This window comes from Opisthorchis viverrini (assembly GCF_000715545.1).
Source record: "Opisthorchis viverrini unplaced genomic scaffold opera_v5_453, whole genome shotgun sequence".
In the NCBI taxonomy this organism is placed as follows: domain Eukaryota; kingdom Metazoa; phylum Platyhelminthes; class Trematoda; order Opisthorchiida; family Opisthorchiidae; genus Opisthorchis; species Opisthorchis viverrini.
This window is the reverse complement of record NW_008752111.1, coordinates 138,054-163,174: the sequence shown is the minus strand read 5'-3', so window position 1 is coordinate 163,174 and position 25,121 is coordinate 138,054. Positions and strand designations below refer to the sequence as shown.

The 25,121-nt window shown below is 39.8% G+C and overlaps 1 protein-coding gene across 1 annotated transcript in view; it reads right to left on the bottom strand.

Moving 5' to 3' along the window:
• Positions 1–21,657: 21,657 nt before the first annotated feature.
• Positions 21,658–25,121, bottom strand: part of T265_15361 (hypothetical protein) — a gene marked incomplete at both ends in the record, with an annotated part of 10,467 nt that continues 7,003 nt past the window's right edge. Inside the window, one exon of the mRNA XM_009177725.1 lies at positions 21,658–22,203. Coding sequence (XP_009175989.1) covers positions 21,658–22,203 — 546 coding nt within the window. The remainder of the gene's footprint in view (positions 22,204–25,121) is intronic.

The following is a 25,121-nucleotide window of genomic DNA, read 5'->3' as shown; positions in this document are numbered from 1 at the left end:
CATCAAAATCAGATATCCTCAGTGAATGAAGTATTTGTATGCAAAATGAGGTCTTGTGTGAGTCGAGAGAGATTTGGAAGCTGTTTCTTCCTTATTCTGGGTCAGTGTTTAACACTGGAGGACCCTGCAAGTAAATCCAGACGCTAAAGTTATTGAAGAGGAATAATTTTTCATGCAGACCTTAACTGATATACGCTCTTAGTTTGATGCTGGTTATCAGAGTATTGAATATATACACTTTTTCGTGAATGCTTGCGCACATCCTTGGGAAACGTTTATTGAAGCGGTTGTTTTACGTGACAGTTAATTTTCGAGTGCAAAACTCCATCTATGTGCGCTCTCATGGCAAACATAGAACATGGTTCACTTCACACCCACACTCGGTTTGTTTACGCACCGTCTCTAGTGAATTTTATAATGTGTCCGGAAATAGTTTGCGAATACGTTGCTCTGTCAGGGTCAACAGAGGTCATCAAAGCAAGCAAAGGAAATTATTTCGTTGCTGGACAGTGAGATACATCCGCAATGTACCATGGTGAATCGGAAAACCAGTGTAGTTTTAATAAACTATCCCATCAAAATCAGATATCCTCAGTGAATGAAGTATTTGTATGCAAAATGAGGTCTTGTGTGAGTCGAGAGAGATTTGGAAGCTGTTTCTTCCTTATTCTGGGTCAGTGTTTAACACTGGAGGACCCTGCAAGTAAATCCAGACGCTAAAGTTATTGAAGAGGAATAATTTTTCATGCAGACCTTAACTGATATACGCTCTTAGTTTGATGCTGGTTATCAGAGTATTGAATATATACACTTTTTCGTGAATGCTTGCGCACATCCTTGGGAAACGTTTATTGAAGCGGTTGTTTTACGTGACAGTTAATTTTCGAGTGCAAAACTCCATCTATGTGCGCTCTCATGGCAAACATAGAACATGGTTCACTTCACACCCACACTCGGTTTGTTTACGCACCGTCTCTAGTGAATTTTATAATGTGTCCGGTGTATAGCAATGAAGTTTTGGTAACACAATCACCTCGCACACCAATTATGGGGTTGTAATACCGCCGGGACAAGTACTACTCTCTTATAGTTAGCTTTATTGAAGGTAATAATTGGGTTCATTACATTTGCACTTCTGTGGACCACACTGAATGACTGCTATAGAAACAAAAAATTGTCTAAACAAGAGTGACGTAAATGTTTCTCTAGAGATTGGCAACTGGTCTAACACTGCACTGAAGTTATCTACACAAAATAACCGCGAATTAAATGCTATGCTTACCACACGATCAAGTAGCACATACAATGATATCTTCAAAATCACCGAGCTAATGGCATTCGAATATTCACTAAGCTCACTTACGACTTTAGGAAAACAATCTCACCATCCAAAACCATGTGAATGGATCTGCATACGAAAAAGCTAAGTTTGGAGTCCACAGAATATGAACACATAAATTTTACTCAGTTTGATTGACCGGCCTTCGAAGTAGTGCAACTTACCGTTGTAGTGACCTGAAAAACCCCATTCAGACATCTCACATTAGTCTTGTCACGAATGCATCATCGTCTTGTGGTGTATTATTCTGAGCTGATTAAATTTCACCACTTTACTTGAGAAGGAATCTCTGTTCATACGATACGTGTACACCTGCTTTGCGGAACATATTTTACTAGGAAACAGATATGACGTAATGGAGAAGGTTTGCAGCCGGCTGCAACTTTTGTCCAAATTATCACTCGTAAACGTTTCTAAATTAATATCAGTGATATCAGTAAGGCGCGTCGGGATGGTGAAAGGTCAAAATTCAGCCTTCATTAGGTGAGCTACGATCCAAGCTAGTTATAATCCGATGTCAACCATTTGGGGACAAAGCTTTGAGACAGACAAGGGCTGAGTTGCCATATGTTTTATAAACGGCAAGCGTTTGCCACATGATATGCCCGACAAGCAAGAAAACATTTCCTAAGTATAGTACCTGCAACAAGTATTTTCATCATTCAACGGTTTCACGCAGTAATATTGCAACTGAAGTGTGTGAGATGATATATAGGATAGGAAAGTGCTCAACCACAGGGCTAGATAATTCCACTCTAATGGAAAACAATTATTCCACTTAAGGGTAAGTATGTGGATGAGGTACCACTCGATTAGCTATGGAAATCACTGCCGATTGGGGTTATTTGCGGATAGGTAAGGCGTGATATTTAGAGGTTGATGAATTACGTGATAAAATTCCTCTCTTCTCTCAATGTCTTTCAAAAACCAGTTGAAACAAATAAGGAACTTAAAAACTGGACATTTGTGAATGATCAGGTGTAAAGACCTAATATATTATTATATATTTTTAGTTGAAAATTAAGTGGTTTTGCGTTCTGCAAATCGACCATAATATATAAAACGTTAGGTTGTTCGTTGGTACTGCTTAATCCTTTAAAAGTTGCTGTGATCTCTACGGTCTACCAGTAAGTTTAGATTACAATGGTGCTTAAAATGGAATAATCGTTTTAAGCTGTCTGAGGTCACTGTGTTCGAAAATGCCATAACGCATTGTAAAACAATTCATCACTTTAACTGCGGTTGGGTTCTTAATCTACGAGAAATGTTGGATGAATAAATCTGGGCGAATTAGAAGATCCAAAATTTGCAAAGCGCATGAAGACTAGATATTTTTACTAGAAATGCACTAGCTTAGGGCATAGCCGATCGCAAGGCATAAAATCGATGTTGATTCATCTGACTCAACTGTACTGAGTTGTCTGGGTTGCCTGCACTAACTTTCAGCAAACAGGCGGATTTGTTTCTACCAGCCCAAGTACAATCAACATTCCACTTAACATAGTGTGCTAGATTGGGGAGTCATGCTACCACAAAACCGGCCATTTCTCAGAATGGCACCAAATTCATGGTTGTAATTTAGACAGTCTTCATCTTCTGTATCTCACTCTTACCGGCTTGAGTACGCCGGACTAAAGAAGCTCAAACTGAGGAAAATCAGTTCTCATTATGAATAATACCTGAGAGTGGATTACTTGTGTGAACTGTTGAAGATCCGGAACTTTAGTTCTGATTTACGTTTATTAAGTTAAAACTGCGCCCTACGCTGGTTGCAAATGCAACCAGTACATGTAAGTTTTGATTAAGTGGTTAGTTGCAGTTTGGAAAGTGCATCATGGAAGTTCAGAAGGACAAAATGAAAAGGGGCATAAGTTACCAACGGAAGCTCTTGTGGCCATGACACATAACCCATGTACCTGCAACGCGACGCTGAGAAAGCCAGACTTTAAGGTTTAGGCCGGGCAACCCTTTTACATGTGCGTCCAACACGATAATCAAAAGCAATGCAAAGCTGAGTTTGCGGCACCCAAAAACCTATTTGCAATGAATATCATTGAAGTAAATTGCAGAAATGCAAGACTTATGGCAATGAAAACATGATTGGCGTATCAGTGTCTTCATTGACTCTTTGAGCTCTATCAGGGTGTCAGTCGCATGGGATGGAAAAAACCTGAACCAACAGATGCCAGCACTCGTCAAAGGCTACCTTTTAAAAACAGGAGTTACGAGCTTGGATCAGTGAATGACAGTGAACCGTTATAGGTAACCACTGAAGAAATTGTTCTAGTCCCGATAAATCTTAAAAGGCGATTTAAGCAACACAAGAAGCGGATAGACACCAAATTATCCACGTCAACATGATGCGCGTAGCTGGTTGCAATATGTGACATTATTTTGCGCGAGTAAAGCCGCGTTTCACGTACCATAAAAATAGAAGAATGAACCTGTAAGAAAAAATACAGCTGGTACGACGAAATTTCGGGTGCTATTTTAGAGATGATCTGTACGTTTTAACCAAAACGCGGACGTGAAACTCACCTTCAGATAGCTATTCAAATAATCAGCGTAGACAGGCATTGAATTTGTCTATTGGGGAACGGAAAACTGCTGTTTTCAGCAAACCACTCGATAATTTTTCAAAATAGTCCGTTCAAAGGGGTTTAGAACCTAAAGGATATTTGAATGAGTTGCTTTCAGACTGAGATGTCTACAAGGCATAGTAAATGGATGAGGTCCTACGATGTACCTTGTCTTCAATAGAGTTGTTTGCAGCGCTAAATGGTCAAAAGTTTCATGTCTAATTTAACCTAACCGGTTAAACATTCAAGCAGTCATAGAGATAACAGCAGTGTGGGAGTTTCAGAACTACTCATTCATATCTGAAGAAAACTGAATGAGACATATGCCACAACCTACGCATACCTGGGCGACTCAAACAAATTAATCAAAGCGAGCTTTTACAACCAAATGTTCTTAATCATATCTGGCACAGAAATACTGTGAAATATTACGGTAAAATGCTAAATGGTTAGGATGTTATTGTTGTAAGCACACCAGTGCCCTCCAGCTAGTTCTGAGTAGGTTTGGTCAATGGTTAAATGCAGAGTCAGTGTCTAAACGAGTCTCTTGCTGACCCCATCGAAAGGCGACCGACTCAAATGTTTCCAGCACTCATTGGCTAATAGACCATATTAGCTACTCGACTAATTGTGCCAAAGGTAGCCGAATTGCTCCAGTGCTCAGTATCAATCAAATTATTGATAATACTACTTGTCGTACTTTGAGCGACATTGCTCTAGACCATCATTCGGAATTCCCACCACTGAGTAGACAGTATCGGTGTGTTTATAACAGTTGTGCTACAAAACTCTACACTATTTTATCATGGTTTTCAAATTTGCCTCCGTCCTTGCTCACCAAAACTCGATGAGTTAAATTGTTTGTAAACTTTTGTGCTTTCCTGTTACAAGAATAATATTTGCCAGACTCGAGGGTTGCCAGGGTTTATCGCAGGTATCACAATTCCCTGTTACATGAATAATATTTGCCAGACTCGAGGGTTGCGAGGGTTTATCGCAGGTTATCACAATTCCGTGAGCAGATTCGTAGCTGGTAATAGTAAGATAGGCTTTATCTAAGAGTCAAATATACTTTTGTTAACTCTAAAATATACTGAGAGTGCTGAGAATGATTAACTACCCCCAAGACGACATGCTTTCGGTTAGACTAATCCACTAAGGGAAAAATATGGTGGATTAAGACACTTCGTTAGCAGGTGTGAATGAATATTCGAGCTAATTATACAACAAGGCAAAGAAACTCGGTGATTTTTTGCTCAAAATCAGTGCTTGGGAAGCAGATTGAAATTGTTGAGAGCAAGATGGTTGGTTTGCCCCCAGACGTCACAAAGTACGTTAAAATCAAGGCACAAACAGTGGCATATTTAAAGCATCTGTAAGATAGCCACAGTTTTTTTGGAAACGAAGCGAGATCAAATGAAGTCCACTGGTAGGATCGTACCTCGTATGTGATACCAGGAACAAACAAAGCTATGTCTCCGTTACGCCCAGTATTTTACATGACAGAAAAACAGGATCGCTGTTTGTCTGGGAGGAGTCGTTTTGTATGGGAACGGTAAAAGATTAGCAGACGGCGAATCTACCTTGCCGTTCGGCAGTGCTAACGCTCATCGTATATAGTCATTCTTAGGTCATATAATGCATGTATACTTGTGCCATTTTGTCAGCCTGCTGAATTCTTTCGGACCAGTACACCCAACCCGCGTAAACCTTTTTTAGTTACTATAATTTTGCGCAGGCTGTCAGAAGTTTTAACACTTTTGAGGGCAAAATACGCATATAGTGCCAGCAAGCAACACAGTTTCGCTGACTGGTGAATAGATTTCATACCTTATCTCATAAAATGCTTTTGCCGCTCACGCTATTTTCGAATCAGACAGTGAGCCCGGTGGTTTCTCTGCAACATAGTTACCACTAATCTAAGTGCTATCAGTCGCTCATAGTAGTAAATGAGTTACTCGATGTTTGGCAGAGTCTTAGTGTAGGCTCTGACCAGCAACTTGTTTGTACTGGTGCATGTAATTCAAGCCGAAACTCAATCCGCCGATCCCAACATTGGACTCAGTGTTCCGAGTTCTAGTTCATGAAATTAACTGAAAAGACGGTAATTCCTGGTATCCATATAAATTCCTAACCAGAGTCCATAGGTTTACAATCAGAAGAAACGCTCTCCAAGCAAAGTTCTCACAAGCCGACTTGGTGCCACACCAGCACGAACTAATTGTGCGCCCTCGATTGATGGCGGTGTTTAGACGAAACTGTCAACACTATTGGACTGACCAGCGAAATCCACAACATAATCCATCACGACCACTCGAACACTTAGTGCTCACACATAAACAAGTTTCTTTTCCTGAAAATCATGAAAAACAAGCAAAAATGACTTATTAAAAGCCATTTATGCACAACGAATGCGTTTTTGACATGGTTATTTTAGGCCTGTATCTACATAAACCGGAGCCTTGTTATGTTTGATGCCGTTGTCGCTTTTCACAGGTAGGTTCGAAAGTGCCCAGCACAGATCAGGCATATTTGAGTGAAACGGAACTGGCCCAACTTAATTACTCGTTTAGTGGATTTTAACTTTCAAGTTCATGATCCTGTGCGCAAAGATAGTCGAAAAAGATAACAGAATCCACCCGATAACTGCTGTGAAGTTGGTTTTTCCTGACAGTTCTTCACAGTGAACTTTACTGTGGCGTCGCACGCATTTTGTAGCGTTTTGGTTTCGCACTGTCTAATTCTTTTAAGGTTGGATATATGGCCAATGCTTACGCTTCTGCTCGAAAGGCCTACGAGGAAGCCATTAGATGAAATCAAGTACAGATAGGAACCATTAGTAATGAAGTAGTTATATTTAGCATACGAAAACAATTAGCTTCCATGCAGCTTGATTGGATATCCATCGTCTAGTCAACATCCATTTTTAGTACTGGCTTCTGGTAGACAGAAGTTATCTAGAAATGTGACAGATGACAACACAGAAATGATGTATGGAATAAATACACAACTTCATCAAATAATGAGAATACGCTGATGACTACCTGTATTTATGCCTAGCAACCTACAATATCGTTCGCTCATTTTCATCGATCTCGACAAATATCCAAAGATCTGTCACTACACCTGAGAAAAACGATGAGAAAGCAACTTAACTTGCAAATTTTTACTTTTATACGTCGTACGTTATATTGCGAACCTTGAGGCTAACGTTATATTTATACATGTTTATTTTACATACATTTGCACCGATTTGTTGAAAAAGCATTTCTAAAGTGTATTCAGTGCAGGTTTTGTGCAAGTATTCAGGTTCTATTATCTTTCAAAAAGATATATAGTAGCAGATTTCAAGTGTTTGTCCAGAATCTGTTAGGAAGACTATCATGTAAAAAATAACGGCTTTGAAAAAACTGTCTTCCAACACTGCAACGTAGAGAAAGGTGGTGGTCTTTCTTTTATCTGCCATACTCGGTTTTGCTGAAAAACTGTTGCCTTTTTGTATAAGCAAGTGTAGAGTTTCCTCATAAAAAACATATCTCGGCCCATTAGGCTCTCAGAGTTTCCATGGGGTCAAACTGCATTCAAGATAGACGTTTGCGAGACCATAGTTCAACCCAACAACCAGGTACCGGTCGGAAGAAAGATATGACATTCATAGGAAACAAACATTGGGTTTCGTTTTCCAAGATAGCAAGAATTATCAATACTTTCCCCTATTGAACGGATCCCTCTTACATGAAGAAGCATATGCACCATTGTAAAACACACGAAAAACAAAGCGGATCCATGCTGTTTGCATGAAGTACAAAACATGCAGATTCGTAATCTGAGGTTTTGGTTTTAAAACATGAGAAACCAATGAGCAGCTGAGGCTCCACAAACCTAAATGAATGCATTTATGCGCCAACGGATAAACCACATGAAACGACATTCGTATGCATAATAAAAATTAGAGTAGCTTGTGCACAAGACCTGTATAAATTATGCATTTACCTTGACAACCCAAGCAGCAGGCTTACGTACATTACCAAGAATGAAGATCGGAGTTTGAAAGCCTTACCTGTTTAACGGAAAAACAAAATCAGTGCTCTGTATGCTTACGTAAAGATGTAATGTTACCCTTACTTCACCGTTACTCCTATATTTGAAATCAAACAGGAATTTGTATATTCAAAAATCACCTTTTGGAAATAAAACAAAAACTGATCTTGTGACTCTAGAGTTAATGCGCTATCTGAATTCTGATAGCCTTATAAGTAATCACGTAAATGAGACTGATTTCAAATTCACGGCAGAATATTTTTTATCAGTGCCTAATCGGTGCAAACAAAATTTATGCTGGCACTGATGCTTGTAGGTAATATACAAACTACTTTAACATACTAATTCACAGAACCAATTTGGGCAAAAAAAACCTTGAGAAATGTACGTAAAGTGACATTTTCTGAAAAACATGGACTAGAAGAACAATCTTCCTAAGCAGGGCTACCGTAGCACTTAAGCCAAACAAGTGGTGAAGGGGTCAAGAGACAAATACTATCAACATTTGCGAACAATTCTCTTTCGAAACAGAATAGAAGAAACCACATGTGGTCAACAGAAGGAGCCTGGGTGTTTAGGCTGGAAAACCTAGAACGAAGAAGCGTAAAAATCTCTGGATTCGTGTGTGAAAATATTGCTGGACCCACTTCGCCAACAACGGTCAAGAAAGTACGAGGAAGCCATAAGGTATCATCGTTGGAAAGGACCGCTAGAAATTTTCACACAGATTATTGTGTAGAATCACGCACGAATTTATAACGTGGTTTAAGGCTAACACTGCCAGCTACGATAAATTGTGGAAAAGCAGAAGAAAAAATGTGTTGGAGAAATTATAAGGGACATGATGATAGGTAGCGGAATGAAAAGGAGAATGTTTGTCCTCGGTTGCAAGACATGGCAAAGTTCATTAATGGATGCTTGCGTGTAAAGTATAAACCGTCTATAACCTACACATTTTAAGTAAACACCTTAGTGTAAAACTTCGGAATAACGTTGTCGTGTTCGGCAACCTAAAGCTGCTGATATACATAAAAACTCTGTTCATGATGAGCTGCTGGAACTGCGTATCCTCAGAGGTTTTAAGTGCATGTTGATTCTTTTGTAGAGATGTTCTGTATGCAAAATTTATGTTCTGTAAGTTACACAGCTATAGTTTTTTGCACAGAAACACTTAGTGCCCAATTCCGGTATAAAAAACCACGGGTTTAAAAACCAGTAGTGCAAAATGATTTCGACAATATAAAGTCATCTTCATGGGTGTTATGATGTGCGTCCCAACGTTCCCTCTTTTATCTTCGGTAGAGGGGGGAGATGTGGGAAATTGGGTGGCGGTCTCACCCTGATAGTGGAAAACCCAGTAATACTGTTGTTTCATCATTATTTGGAATCATCATTACGCAACTATACGTAGCAGAGTAACGGAATAAAATTCTTTGAATAAGGCTTGCACGTGACAGATTACTGCTCGAGGGGGCAGTGGGACTACATGGTCTGAATGGATAAAATAAAATATGAGGGCGGCTTGATAACATTCCCTGCCAGCCGCCCTTTGCCGAACGGTTGTATTGAAGTTTTGGTTACGTCTATTTTTCTGTTTACTATTATTTTGATTGTTTAGTTAATATGAAGCGTTGCAAGCTCCGAATTATATGTCCCACCTAGGCTGACAACTCAGAAACATAATACGATAACGGGTCAAAACGCTCACCATCTGATTCGAAAGTACTTAGCTAGAGATGATAACAACCAAGTCTTTCTCTTGCGGGAAATTCGAGTGTCACGGAAGTGGAGGATTCTCTTGGTTACATCCGAATAGCTTATATGTTCGTCTCATCAGACACTACCAAATAACCTATTTTGTTATCTAAAGCATGCTGTTTGGAATGCGAACGTATTTGTGAGTTGCTCTATTGTTGCTTCTTCTGTCACTTAACATAGACATCAGCTTTTTTCTAATATCATACTCAGACTGAGCGAACATTCGACCGCTGAGTTTCAAATATTTGCTGTGGGAAAAATAAGCGTTAGATTTATACTAAATGTACCAACCTTAGAATTTTTTTGGTTTATTTTTATGCAGGAATAGGAATGTTAAAGAACTGCTTTCCATTTCTTCCGGTTATGTTGTAGTTTAAAGATATTGTTGTTCAAAATAAGACTCACCAGGCGTTGTGGGGGCAGCTGTCTCGTTGTTTACGCAAAACGAGTTTTGATCATGAAGGAGCAACGAAGAAAGAGCATAAAAATGGAATTTAGAACAAAACCTAATACAAATTTATTACTGACAACATACCAACACCAATCAATGCTAATATTGGTGCACACTGTGTTCGGTAATTACCCGTAATGATAAACTATTCGTCAGCACATTTCATTTACATTAAGAATTCCTAATCAGAGTGTGGGCAACATGTTGTATGAAAACGAATACTTCTTCGTAAAAAAAACGTTTGTCAGGAGCTAACATCAATGTAAAATGTACGTTTTTGCCAGTAATTTAGCATACGTATTGCCGATTTAGCTATGTAAAAGCCCCTTGATTGGCGTGACGTTCACCGCATCCTGAATTGAACACTACGAATAAAAAAATCCAGCTGTATATGCAAAACAAAAAGTGGATTTCACTTATTTGTGGGTAATTCAGCGTTTGGTAGGACTCACTTAAAGGTGCAAAACTGTTAAATGAACTACATAGTGCCGACAACCGTGCTTTGATCATCGTCTTCTTAGACGTCGCGGGACAGGGAAATCATCATCCAAGATCTCTGCGGTTTAATGAATAGTGAAATAGCAATCCCTCATTCCGCCGTCAGCCGCATATCTCTTGGTCCTCATCAGTTTACTGAATACAGACAGTCACAATCAGCGGTGCAGTTACGATTCGCCATGCACTAGAAACTGCTGGAGCTGAATATTCTCTTAATTGAATTTAAGATATGATGCCCTCAAGATGTCACGCGTTATCAACCAAGTAAATGTTTTATGTTCGGAGCTACGTCCTTTCATCAGTGATTCAGACAAAAACTAACTTACTAAAAACGACAATAATTAGCTTGAATGGAGTTTAAGGCATGCAATTTACTGATAAGTGCGCATGCAGCCCTATATATTTCAACCCTTAAATATTCAAATATATGATTTTGGCTTCTGTCAGATAAGGCAAGAAAACATTTATTGTCACCAGGACATTTTAGAACATTTCACTATCAAATGTGAGTGACCTACATCTGAAGCCAACGTGGTGGTAGACAATGATAAATACACTCGTCGCTGAGGCTTTCTTGGACAATCATGGACGTTTTGTGGAGAGCCAGGTTTAGTGTTGTATTCGAGTATTTGGCTCCAATGTGGACAAGAATGGGTCATGCAAAAATCCATTTAAGGTAATCATCCAGCCTGAAATGATGCTGTAACAATAAATGCCTGGACTGGGCACTTGATTCCCACCACCTGACCCGTACCGTTCCGTAAACTTTTAAGTTTGATTGTAACCAGACTTTTTTCATCAGGTCCGTCTTCAAAACCCACGGAGAAACCCGCATTAGTACTCTAAAAGTTTTTGTCAAAATAGTGACAGACAATCTGACCGAATTTTATTTACCATATGAAAATGATTTGATGTTAAATGCGGGAATACGCCTATTCGGTAAGTCCTGTCGGGAACAAGAGGAGTATGCACTGCTCAAAAGTCTTGATAATATGAGTGGACTATTTTCTTACATTTTATATCGCCCGAGCATGGCGCAGAATTTGAAAAAATTATGCACTGAAATTTCTAGTGAACAGCGAGACGCCTATGTCGACACGTTGACAGGTAAAGTCACCAAGCAGGGAAAGAGAGTCACACAAAATCAAGTCGAACAGCTCGCTTCATAATCTGCTCCCCTCCTTACCTGACTGTAGTTAAGGAATGGCATGTCATCTGAAACAACTACAGCAGCAGTAAAGTTAAATTTGTGTGGGCAGTTAAATGGCTACGTAGATTATTCATCTAGAAAACAAGTAACTTTGTCAAAATTCAAGTCCTTCAGTTGATCTTTTATTTAAAGAACAATAATTAACACTGATTAGCTCTAACGTTGCGCATTTTGTCCCTTTTGAATTTGGATTTTTTGGCCTATAGAGATGTCCGAAATATCGCTTGGAAACAAGATGCATCTCAATCCCCCTTTATCACAAAATGTCGCAAAGACCCAGTCACGAAGATACACAATAAGTAGTTAAGAGGACTCCGGAAAATACCCCAGTGAAAATAACAACTCACGCAAGATTTTGACTGTCAGTTTTGCGGGTGGGTACCTTTTCAGCCCTGCCGGTTGCTTTGTGCACGTGCAAGTTACGTTCGTTTCTCCTTCTTTTGGGTACGTTTCATGATTTTCAGGTGGTTGTATCCTTGTTCCGTCACTACTGATGGAGATTAGGTCTGTTTTCCCACTATCCACCACTATCGTGCAAGTTGCCCCTTTGGTTTCTGACGCGTCCCCCGAAGGTATGCATTTGATTACATCCTTGCCTCCAACTTGAAGGACACCGTCCGGGGGTTCAAAAACTGCTGGCACGTCAGTTTCTTCTGCGAAATGCATAAAGAGTTTGATACAAAATAACCTGCCTTAATTAAGAAAAACAGAAATACTTGGCTGGCGTTTCTCCGACACCCATGTAGGCGTCATCCAAAGCTGTCTGCTTCATCTAGTATGCCTTTTGTGTAGATTACGATATCGCAGTGCTTTTCGCATGATAGTTCAAACAATTTTGAGATAGCAACTTTGCAATCCGACATCTTTTCCTATTTGTGCATCTCGCTTATACGTGCCATTCGTTTTTTCGTCAGAACCAATCTACTGAGCTTGTGGAAAACAATCCGTAGTAGTATCAGCGGTGCCAAAATCCAACTTATGCAACGAGAATTCAGTAAAACTCTATCATGGCAGCCCACCTCCATAATTCAATGTTATAATGGTCAAAACTGACGAAGGACTGGCTTTCCTAAAGTTGTCTAAGAATAGAAGCAACTTGAAATCTAGTAAACCCAAATGTGAGGATATGTGCAGGACTTGTAACAAATGAAGCCAAAAGTCATCACGCCGCGCAAATCTGAATTCTTCGGTGATTCTCCGTCCAGCTTGAACGTTGGATCAGGTTTTTCGAAGCACACGACTGCCTTTGCCGCCAAACGCATTATTATGAGTGTACTTTGAACATTGTTCACTAAGGACGAATTCATTTTTGAAAGCCTTGGTTGGTTATTTTACTCTATCTCTTGAGGCAACATATTTACCACAAATGTATCAGGACCAATCACGTTCAGTGGAGCGTTAAGGTGGAAAATGGTACTTTGGTCCAGAAACTGCATTATTATTTACATCTAGGCATTCAAGTGCAGGTTTTTGAAGCACATGTCCCGTCCAATAATTTGCATATTTCTACCAGCAGATCATGATGTTTGGAAGCTAACAATCCAGCGACAGCCGATTTCACTTGTACATAAGTTTGTTTGGAACTGTGTTTGAACAACGAAATTCTTTAGCACACGTTTGTTATAGTACACTAAGAACTAAAATACTCAGTGCGATGTATTCAAACCAAACTAAAACTAATTTCTGGATTTGCTTATTCGTTTTCCGTGTGCGTTATAATTTCTGCAGCAGGTTATTTATAGTTCATTTTAGTATTGTCGTCAACGAGGCTATCACATATTGCGCGACGCAATTTCATGTGTCATGTCGAGTAACAAGCTACGAACTATTCCGTGTTCTGGGATTTTCCCCTTCGGTCACCTGCAGCATTCAGCCGTATATTGTGACGTTCACTGCACGGTTTTTACTGGCTTACATACTTAGTGAACTTTCTTCTTCGGCTCTCTCGCAAGGTTTTACACGTCCTTGAGGACAATACATATTTATATACCGATTTGCATATGGACTGCAAAGGCTCTTTAATACACGTCGCCTAGAGAGACGACGGTAGTTATTTTACTCTAGAATTTCTTTTGCAAACAGTTCAAAACATCACGAGTCTTCAAGCTCACAAAAATGAGACGGTCACACCAAGGAACACAATAAACTTTTAATTAAATCCGTACACAGCAAAGACTTGCAATAAAGCATAACCACTATAGAATGCATAAATAAAACAAATATAGTTTTACACCGAATGCAATCTTACGTAAATATATAGCCTTGAGCAAATGAAACAGAATAAAACTGAAAACCTGGAGTTTCATTCTCAGGATAGACCCGCTGTGTGCCTCAAATCAAGATCTACATATACTCTGTGTCTGTGCGCGCATTATCCGTCAGTAGAAGAAACATTAGAGGAGAATGTTTCGTTCAACCGTGAATCATAGGTGTGTCATGACAGCTTCTTATGACACACGCAGTTCTCAGTAACACTTGTGAAGGTTGTCTCATGTCTAAACCACATGTGTTGTAAACACATTAAAGTGAATGAACAAGTCGGAGCTCATATGATAACCAGTACACTTTTTTCTTGGAAGCACTTAACAATCTGCCAAACGCCTGTAACCTGTGGGTTGTAATGTAAGTAAGATGCATTTTCCGGATTGAACGACAAAATACGGACAACAGATGCGTTGAAGAATCAACCGCAATGTTAATAAAGGATTTCATAAAACCGTAGATATTTGCAGTGGGTCATAAAATTGAGTTACTGAAAAGTCGTCACCTACCTTCCTGTTACTAGGATCTTACGCACACAAATCGCGTCAAATGCTTTGGCGTATTGTTTAGCTCATCGTTCAGTTTCACCAAAGCACCGAAGCATAAACCCTGTATCTGTCATAAAGTACAAGTAAGGTCATGGTTAGCCCCAACATACGAAAAAGTCAACATCATAACTTTGTTGCGCAGTCAATATTTAAGGTTTTTTGTGTGTCAAAATATTAATAGCTCAGGTGATTTTATTGGTTACTGGTTAGGTTGCTCTCGATCTGCTGGTCGAGCTTGACAATCGACTTTGCAATTGCAAAGCTCGGCCTACAGAGCAATAACCACCTGATCAACAAACAAGGTCTTCGTATAAAAAAGTGAAATCACGTGAGATTCCGTGGTCGGTTGTACATAACAAATGAATAATGAAACCATACCCAATGTAAAGAAAGAGTGTAACAAAGGAACGAAATTATTCCAACTCAAACTAAGTTGTAAGATTTTTTAATGGTCTTTAAGATCTTTCCTTCAAAAGGTTTGGTGAGATTTCTTATTTATATTCCGAGTCGCAGACGGGTTTACAAATTACATTACATATTTACACTAGAACCTCCAGTGAGCTCAGTGGATTGATCGGAGAATGCAAACCAACTTGGCAAAACTACGAAAGAATGAAAATGACCTTGACTTCAACTGCTTAAACATTTATTATAAAGACCCTTCTCAGTCACATTCCGATTTCTGCACAACAAGCATGCCCAAATGGCACGGGAAAATGAGTTATTTACTATGCTGTTACCGGGTTATAAAAACAGAACTAGATCCAATGAATTAATCATTTGGTTTTCAGTTCCAAGAAGAAAACTATGGTTGAAATTGACACACTTTGGGGTTATTAAGCTCCAACGCATGTTACAAATAAATAGGTCTACAATACATCAATATGGGGTGATTTGTGTTCGTTATGGTAACATAACTTACTTCCCAACGTCAGCATAGAAGATAAGTCGCTCAAATAGAAACAGGTAAAGGACTGATTGGGAGAGCATAATCCGTTCATGCGGCAGATTAGTCTTTTTTGAGAACCTACCTGAAAACTGAAAAAGCCAAACTCACATTGTTGCAGAGATGGTATGGGATCAAACTGCTGACCCATATTCTAATTTAGAGTACATTATTTGATATTTATGTTCATTGGATCGTTCCAGCGTTTGTTTGGCCGCCAGTTCTGTTACCGGAACTACCCGTTCATGGTTTCTGCTTTGTATGGCAAGGATAAACTGTTCATCTACAAGATATTCCTTTGATTCACTTATTATTAGCTCCTTGAAATGCAATTTCTGAAGCATACAAAGACCATTTACCAAATGTTAACCAGTTGAAGATTTCCTTACTATCCGTCAGCTGGTTTCTAACGAGGTATTAGTTACCCAAATAAATATCTGGTCATTTGCCCAATATTAGCCAAGGAAATCAAGGTACCACGTTGTCTTTTTTGGGCATCACAGCTGCCATTCAGGAAATCAAATTAAATTGCAAGTACACACGTCAGGATGACAAATGAGACAACGAATATCAATCTAGGGTTTCAACAGGCTTAGATTTTGCCCTTGGAACACCAATACTGAGAAACGTAAATCACTGTTATTTGAAGGTTTCTTGTAAACAAGTTTCTAGAAGATCAGTTCTTAAGCACTCTTTGGGTTTATTTTTCATGTGATAAAATTTTGTCAACAAAATAATATGTACGATCTGTTTGCTGTCATTTATTTGACTAGGATTGACACTCAGCGCACTTGTCTACTGTTGCATGTGAAATTCGCAATTGAAATCTTCCCGATGAATACAAGGAAGAAATAAATGTATGCACATGATTCTCAGTCATTCAAATGGTGATACTGCAGCCAACCACAGGTACGTCTCAAATCGCAATGTTCTGGCTCTGAGCTAATATTAAAATCATTAGGTTGTGGCGTCTTGATATGCTGGCTAGTTACAAACTGGTGACAGGCGCCATGTGATTTGTCTAGGAATAAAAATGTTTTACTTGAATGGACTCATGGGTAAGCTGCGCTTTGTTTGCCACATTCTGTCATCGTTAACTTCACCCAGGTTTCTCGCAACACAACAGGCTGTGAAATGTTCTACTTCGTATAAGTGATGCATTTAACTTATCCATAGTAAATGCATGAGCTACTAGGTTTGAGAACAGCACATTTTCTCTTGCTAACTAGAAGTTACTCCAATATGACGTCTAAAGTACGCCACAAGCGTTTGGTTGTTGTAAATGGACTCCACTGCAGTATTTGGAAATGGTGTAAAAACAACATTAATATACTGTGCAATTCGATTTGAAAAATCTTGATGAATTTCAGCCAGTCCACTGGGGTGTTCTTATTGTATATTTAAGACCGAAATACTTGCTCTTTTACAGACTCGTAGAAGTTAACTACAAGCTAAACATGTTAAGTGCAGGTGCAGATGTATAGGATGTTGAACCAGTTGAACCACATAAACTTATCGGCGAAGACGAAGTATGATGCTAAGCACGATGGATCCCCTGGTTCGCAGTGGACACGTGCAAAAATACTCCAAAATTTGTTAAGTTAATAAAATTAGTATTTTGCTGAAACTATCGCTGAAACTGCGATACCCAAATGACTAATGGAAACATTCCAAACAGTGTGACAAAAACGACCGTGTATAGGATTTTACTGGCCACCAGTCATCACGCATACTCTCACTACCCTTCGACTATCACTAAATAGCCGAAGGGTATCAATTTGGTTACTACTCTAAGCCTTGCCAGCAATTTTCGAAATTTCAAGAATGCCTTGGTAAATCGCGGCTTAGGCGCCATCGGCATGTCTTCAGTGGGGGAGGGGGGTGTGCAGCAGGTTTCCAATTTTTAGGCGTCTTAACTAGTATCACAGTCCCCTCGCAAAATCGAAAATCCACTGAAACCTGCTGTACTGTCGATGTGTTCAAAACGATTAAACCTTCTACGGATTTTTGTGAATTCGCTTTAAAAAACAATAATTTTAAACCGGAAACAATGCTAAACGAAATGTGATAGCACCGAATTAAGTGTGGTTTTATCGCAAGAGTATAAGAAGTGGTCTAATTACACTGCTCACTCTCCGTGAATCCATCTACTAGGACGTGTACGACGGGTAATAAGGTGTGAAATGAAGTGAGATACATTCATATCTATCCCGAATTGGCTATTGCACCAACCCTTGGGTGTATGCTGACGGCTTGAGTGTACATAAGTAATAATGCGTCGCTGAGTAAGCCGGTCATATGATCAGTGGACATCATGGGTGCTTTCACTGAAAGTGGTTTCTAAAATGCTCAGAATGAGAGAAAGTCCGAGAAATATCGTTTGTGATATGCTGTGAACAGCTTATGAACAGCTTACACTCTCCGCCTGCTTCGTTTTAATTAAGTCATCCTATGGCTTGACCCTTATAAACTTACAAACATATAAATTATGGGCTACTATTAATTGCTGCACGTGTCAGCCGCCTGAGGCATTTGGATCCCATAGGGGGATGTTGTAGCCACGCAACAGGGTAGGCACGTCTGTATAAATTCGAATGCAGTATGGCACACACCTGCATGAAAAAGTGGCTATAGAAGTGCAGTTAGAATGAATTTAAGCAAGATAGGTTAGAAATTGACGCCCTTAATTTTGCACAACATATTCATTTGTATTTTCTCTCCATGTCTCGTTAATTCCTGCACGATCACATGCATGACTCGGAGACTGTCATATCCTTTAACTTTTACGAGACTTTTCTTGCCCATCCTGTAATCCACTCGATTGTGGAAAATCAGGACCCATGTGATGGCGGCTTAGAGACGTCATTCCGTGCGTCAAATTTGTTTGGAAAACTCATCTTGAAAGGATATCATCGTAAAATGGAAGGCATTTTTTTGCGAAACTTCAAAATGCTATTTTTGTGTTTTTGAGTGATGGATTTAAACGTCGTTTCCAAACCTCGTACGGACTAGAATGCAATTCTATATCCAGAGTGCTCGCGTCAGAACTACTTATTACGTTAAATCACTTTGCTCTCAGTAGTAAAAAAAGATGTTGAATGCACCTATACCCTTGCAAAAAGGAATGCAATGTACACAAGGAGGCCAATTTCATAGGGTAGGGTAGTATTCATAGTCCTTTATAATGAGAGTATTTTAGGGATGTTTCACAAGATTCTGAGATAATGGTCTACCCTAAAGAATATAAAGTAATTATGGGGTAGTTTGCCATTTTTGGGCTGGCGTGCACTGGTCAAACGTTGTAGTCGACATAAGTCAGAGTAACATTTGAATTTAGGTATGTTCAAGCCAACATTTAGCCCCAAAGATTTAGTTGATTGGGCAAATGGGGAAGTTTGTTTGCGAAAGGTTAGGCTGAATTCACAAAAACTTCAAAAAATCTGTCTGTAAATTATGTTTGTAAGGCTAGCCTTGCGACCGATACTCTCAGAGGGCATGGAAAAATAATAAAATGAATTACTGTTGCGGCGAATTCATACGATTGAACAAATTTCGGTGGTTGCACATGCAACCAGTACATGTGGGTTTTCATTGGGTGGTTAGTTCCAGTTTGGAAAGTGCATCATGGAAGTTCATAAATGACTTGAAACGAAATCGTCCCAAGTGAGAAAAATCTGAAACCTGATATTTTCATCATGATTTTATTTAAATAAGATCCCTTAATTATTTCTGGTATCTCCGTAGTACCTCCGCTCCTGAATTTCCAGTGACTAAACCGAAACAGTCATAGAGCAATCCCCAGTGCAGTCATCAGTTGATAATAGCAGGAACAAGCAATCCAGTGCCATGTGGTTGAATTGTGCGTATACGAAGTTACACTGGTTAGTCAAGATGTGCTAATTTGGATCGCCCGAAGGTATAATTCTGCTTCAGCAATAATAACCATAAGAAGTTTAATTCATCATCCATCTCCATTTTTAATGTATGTTCTTGAGTATACGTAAATATTGTTTTCAGGGCATTTGTTTTTGTAAAGAGTGCCCAAGTTATCAGTTATCAAAGTAAACACAAGAATACAGAGAGGAAATATCCATAAATAAGGTTTCACTAGGTAATTCCCTAAAGTACTTTGCAAATGCATTTTCTTGAGCAGAAGAATAACAAAACATATGATCATTTTATCGGATCAAATAATCTCACAAATCTGGATCAATACTTGAGGCGTTAGTCTTATAACTGAAACATGATATTCTCCTCAGTTGTCTCATATTCACGACCAATACAGCACATAGCGGGTGATTTAGATAGGGCACGCATAATATTGCTCTTGAACGGAAAATCTAGACATATCAACGAAGTAGCATGGTAAGTATCGAAAACAGCCGATGTATTCATGCGATGCGCAGTAAGCGTCATATGATGAGCAAGGGAACGTAAGTAGAGATTGAAACTAGACCTTCAATAATAACATTCTGGTAGAAATTATACGATGCAAATTACAGTCTTGCTGACCAAATAGGCTCAAAGCCTTCTGTGCACCCAATTTCTGCGCTAACCGTTGACAATTGCGCTAAAATAGTGCCATCTCTCAGTTCTTTTACCTTAGGTATCTGCGCTTAATGTTCAGAATTGTGGTCTAGCAAACTTCGCTCCAAATTTTCTGGTGCTCATTCTACAGGCGCATTAGTCATAGGCAAATTTCATCTGCTTCTTTGCATGACCGGAACAAGACTGATGTTCCTCTGTCAACGCAAACTACTATTTTACTCTCACCTGAAATGTAGGTAATCCCGAAAAGGCTTTCTTGATAACTGCACAACCATCACCAAAATCAACTTATACTTGGGATATTTACATTTAAGTGTGATCTAGAGTGTCTCGCTGGTATTTGTTCTGCACAGACTTGGGCGAAGTTTGAAGTAAATCAAGTTGACATCAACCAAGTCAAACATAAGCAGCTTGTGAGTCAAATTGATTGGTGGTTGTTACTCAACATACCTTTGACAACCAACCAAACATTCGCTTAAATGTCTCACCGATCAGACCGATTTCCCTTCAAAACACGTTTTCAGACTTTATCATCAAGAACTCATGTCAAACGGCAGGTCTTCACCACACCTAATTCAAATTACTAATTTCGCATGGAAATCACTATTTGGTAGAAATGCATTTCTTTTGATGCTCATCCTATCACTGTAACAACATTTTACCATAAGTTCTAATAGTTTATGATATTAGCCGTAGCGCATCACTAACTGCAGTAAACATTTCAATTGCGCCATCCGTACACCATGACAGGATGTAGGCAGTCGTCCACTTGCAGATATAAAAGTTGAGAATGCTTGACAGCTTAGTAAGTTTTCTCTGCGTGTCATCAGTATCATCAGTTTTAGTTCTCACTGATTTCTGGCATTCCTTCCGGCCTCACAAGTCTTGCTTTCGCTTTCAGTGAGACCATTCAGAATTGTCCACGTTTTTTTTGCAAGTAGTTGTCATATGCTCCGAGAAACAGTCGTTGCCCCTCGACTGAGTTCGGGAAGGCGACGCCAAATTGAGCCTAGTAATGTTCTCTGACCTCATCTGTAGCTGCGCGAGGCAGCTTTTAAATGCACGTAATGAACCTATGTCCTGACTTGTAATACATTACCGTTTAAACTTTTAAGCCGTAAACTAGTGCGGCGCTTGGGTAACCACACTTTTGAAGGAGTGGCATTGTTCAAAAATGTCTCAAAGTAAAAAAATGGTCTATTCATCCTCGGCCAAGGCAAAGCTCAGTTTGATTCACATGGATCCGTCTACCCCGATAATCAACTCCACAGAGCACCTGAGATTTGAGAAATACCGGGCTGACGTCACAATGGTTTTGGCCGGACTTGCGCCATTTTTGAAACTAAGGTGAAGATTGAGAAGCTTTATTCAGATGGTGTTCAGTTTTTGTACAAGACATTCATAAGAATAGATATACGACTCTTCACCTGGATCTCGCCACAGATTTTGAAGAGCGTGGGGTATAGACCCTACACACCAGACACCTTGTCGTGCTCGAAGGTCGATATCTCACGCAGAATTTTGTTGTAGATGGTTGGGTAGTTTTCGACTTCCCACTCAAGCCAGCTGGGTTACTCCAGTGGTCCATTTGATGGAAACCAGCTAAACTATCATTAGGTTGTGCCGCTTCCGAACTTTGTTGTCCAACTTGAAAACATATAATATGCACCAGGATTATTGTATCTGTCTTTCTTTTTGAATGAAACGGTCCCGACAGATCTTGATGGAACCTGCATCGACCTGCATTGATCTTAATTGGGTCAGTCAACCGCACAGCGCAAAGAAGACTGTTTAATGGAATCCATGCGAGGAAGGTGCTTTCGGAGCTCAGAGCACTTCCCACACTGTAGATAGCACAAACTATTGCGTCAGGATCACCGCGTACTCGAAGAGTGAAATGTGGAACATCTGAGTTCCTCCCAGTTGTTTTGAGGTGCAGCACCAAAGAAGGGTCTTGTGTGAGTGTTTCGGTAACAGAGTATACATCAACAGACAGGGAAAGCAAGGTTAAAGAAAGAGGTACCTGTTGCCCAATTTAACATATAGTACGGACATTGGAGGCTGTAACATGGAGCAGGTCTTTTCAGTTTAGTGAGTGCTAATTTTGGTTAATTTTTCTGGGCCGTGGTTTAGGCATTAAACAATGGCTAGGGATTTAGAAGATGGGATTGCGACACTATCGTTCGACGAGCGGGGAGAAGATATGGGGAAAACCGGTGAGGAAAGGTTTATAACAAGTGATGCTTCCCGGTTGCCAAAGCCAAGGGTGAGTTTGGTTGAGGTGCTCCACTTTAAGCCTTTAACCAAATCGTTTGACGCAAAAGGCAGTTGGAGGATGTAGGATTTTGTTTTGGGATCCACGTTGATTTTGAATGTTTGTATTGATTTCAGGTTGCTGAATGTAGCTTACGCACCAAATTAACCAAGTCTTATGTTTAAGCATTTTGCCGTGTTTGTATGCTGATGCCGGTGGTTTGATCAAAGCGATTCCGTTTTACTATGAGAGCCATAGTTGGCAAGTGTCAATCATGAATGTCGAAATCCTGACGAACACTTATGTTTTGACGACTTGCTTATGGGATACACGTAAGGATAACAGGTTTGAGAATGAAACAAAATGTACGATATCCATCACCTCCCACACTGTGCTTCTTTCCAACTAAAGAGTGAAAATATGTTCGCAGGATGACCAGGTGTAAGCTTGAAAGACAACGTCTATAAAATGGAAAATGGTATACCTAAGGTATTGCAACAGCCACATAACCTTTGCTGCTAGTACTTTTAGGCTCATTCAGACAGCCAGCTGAGAACAAGCGCGCGAAAATTTTCCAAAAATTTCGCGAACATGGTCATGATCATTCAAATGATTTGTTCGCCCGAAATATTCACCAAAATATTTTCGAGAGATTGAATGACACTCCAGTAAACAGCCCGGTGGAAGCATAAGGCGTTATATTTATTTCTTTGTCCCTGTCTGCGGTTTTGTGAAGAACTTGATTAAGGCACTATTATTATTCTCTTTAGTCTCATTATTCTCTTGTTTTAATAATGCAAATGCTGGACACAAAAATCAATTTGAATACAAACGTGCTATTTGTTACGCCTTGTAAAGAGTAACTGTAACAGTGTAAATGCAATTTTGCAGCTCCACCGCTCAAATGTCTTGGCCAAATTGTGGATGGGAGTGGTTTTAACCCCGATACAAACCGTCTATTCCTTTTGAGAAAATGTGCCATCACCACATAATCCACAAGCACTGCATTTTTTCTAAGAGCACTTCAGTAGTCTTCGTTTGCCTTAATTTTGCTAAACATGCAAGTTGCTTGTTTAATCTCACATCTGCCTGTCAATTTTCTTGGTCCTTCAACCATGAATAGATGTTGAGTGCATTGTCTGGTCGTCTTCAAACTTTAGCTTTTCTGAAACCATTTTCCACCAAAGGTCATTAGACCATCATTGCTGATGCTTCTCCCACTGGAATGGGAGCAATGCTTGAGCAATGTGACACCACGGATATCTGCACTGAGGAGTGTATTCAGCCACGAACCAAAAGTTATCTCTGAAAAACGTACTGCCTGCAAAGAATCTAAAGTTTTCTAACCCAGAAAATCCGAAAGTTTACGACCGAGGCCACCACAGAACTATGAACATAGACCCTTTTTCGATCAAAGTGCGGCAAATGTGATCAGCAATATGGATGTTTTGTTTATTGTCGTATACAGGTTTCTCTTGTTTTAATTTTACAAGTGATTGACACACATCAGTTCAACTATACTTGTGCGCTTGATGCATGTCCACACGTCCCCACTGGTCAAACCGAATCTCGTTGAATCGAATTCTTCAGCAAGCAAAATTTTACAGGAAGTGCAACTTTTTAATTTGCGATCAGCTGCATATATTGGCCCGCATATTTGACACTGTTTGATGGCTAAAATAAATAACACGTGGCATGTTTAGAAACCGGAAACGTATGTTAAAGACTGCGGATGGAAACTGTGACGGCTGGAATTTATCTGTGATGGCATGGTTAGATGTTGTCTTATGTAACAAGCAAACAGTCGTTAGAGTGAAACAACAAGCGAGACGGTTTCATGCATCCGGTGCGCATTCTTCCCGTCTGTTAACCACTAATGGGTGATCGATACAATTGGTCTGGAAAAAATAGACGAAGGCGTTAGGATCTCAAGATGTTTTGTGACGTTTGCAGGTCAAATATGAATGCTTAGCAAACAGTAACGCAATAATGTATTGATGGTTACATAGGATGATTACTTTTTCTTCCATTTTGATATGAGTTTAAAACATAGACCGCTGTACACTGGAGACGTTACACAGGCTTCAGTGTTTGAGCATTGAGGTTTTTGAAACATTGCCAGAGCCTGGTGAGAAAATCAAACAAGTAGTCCTGAAGTGCATCAAATAGCTGGTTCGCGATATTTTGCGGTAGCGCCCGGTGTCCGTCGACCAAATTCTTCGGACAGCACGTTCTCGCAATCAAAAGAATAGTGAATACGTTCCACGAGAGGTGCGGCAATGAACGGGCAGAACATTGTGAACGCCACAGCCACAGTCATCTCCCTGGATTAGGTCCACTGGAAGGGGCCCATCAGCTGTTATATACTCACTAATGTATACCCAGTCTTGCCCACAGTGACACACGCATATCTTCTAGTATTGATTCCTCTAAGTAAAAGTCCACGAAAACCGACAAATCGTCACAACAGTGTTTAGTTGTAGACCTCCACATACTCAGATCATCGGCTTTCATTCGTAACTATTGCACGCAGTTGTCCAGCTGGTGGTGATGCTACTGTGTGCCACTGTGGTGACAGACTGGTTTGGTTGTCATCGAGGTTTTCCTAACAAAGTGCTTTCAGAGTGCCCGAAATTACTGGTTGCCGCTGCCGATTTTGAATTCCAATGTAATCAACATAAAGGAAG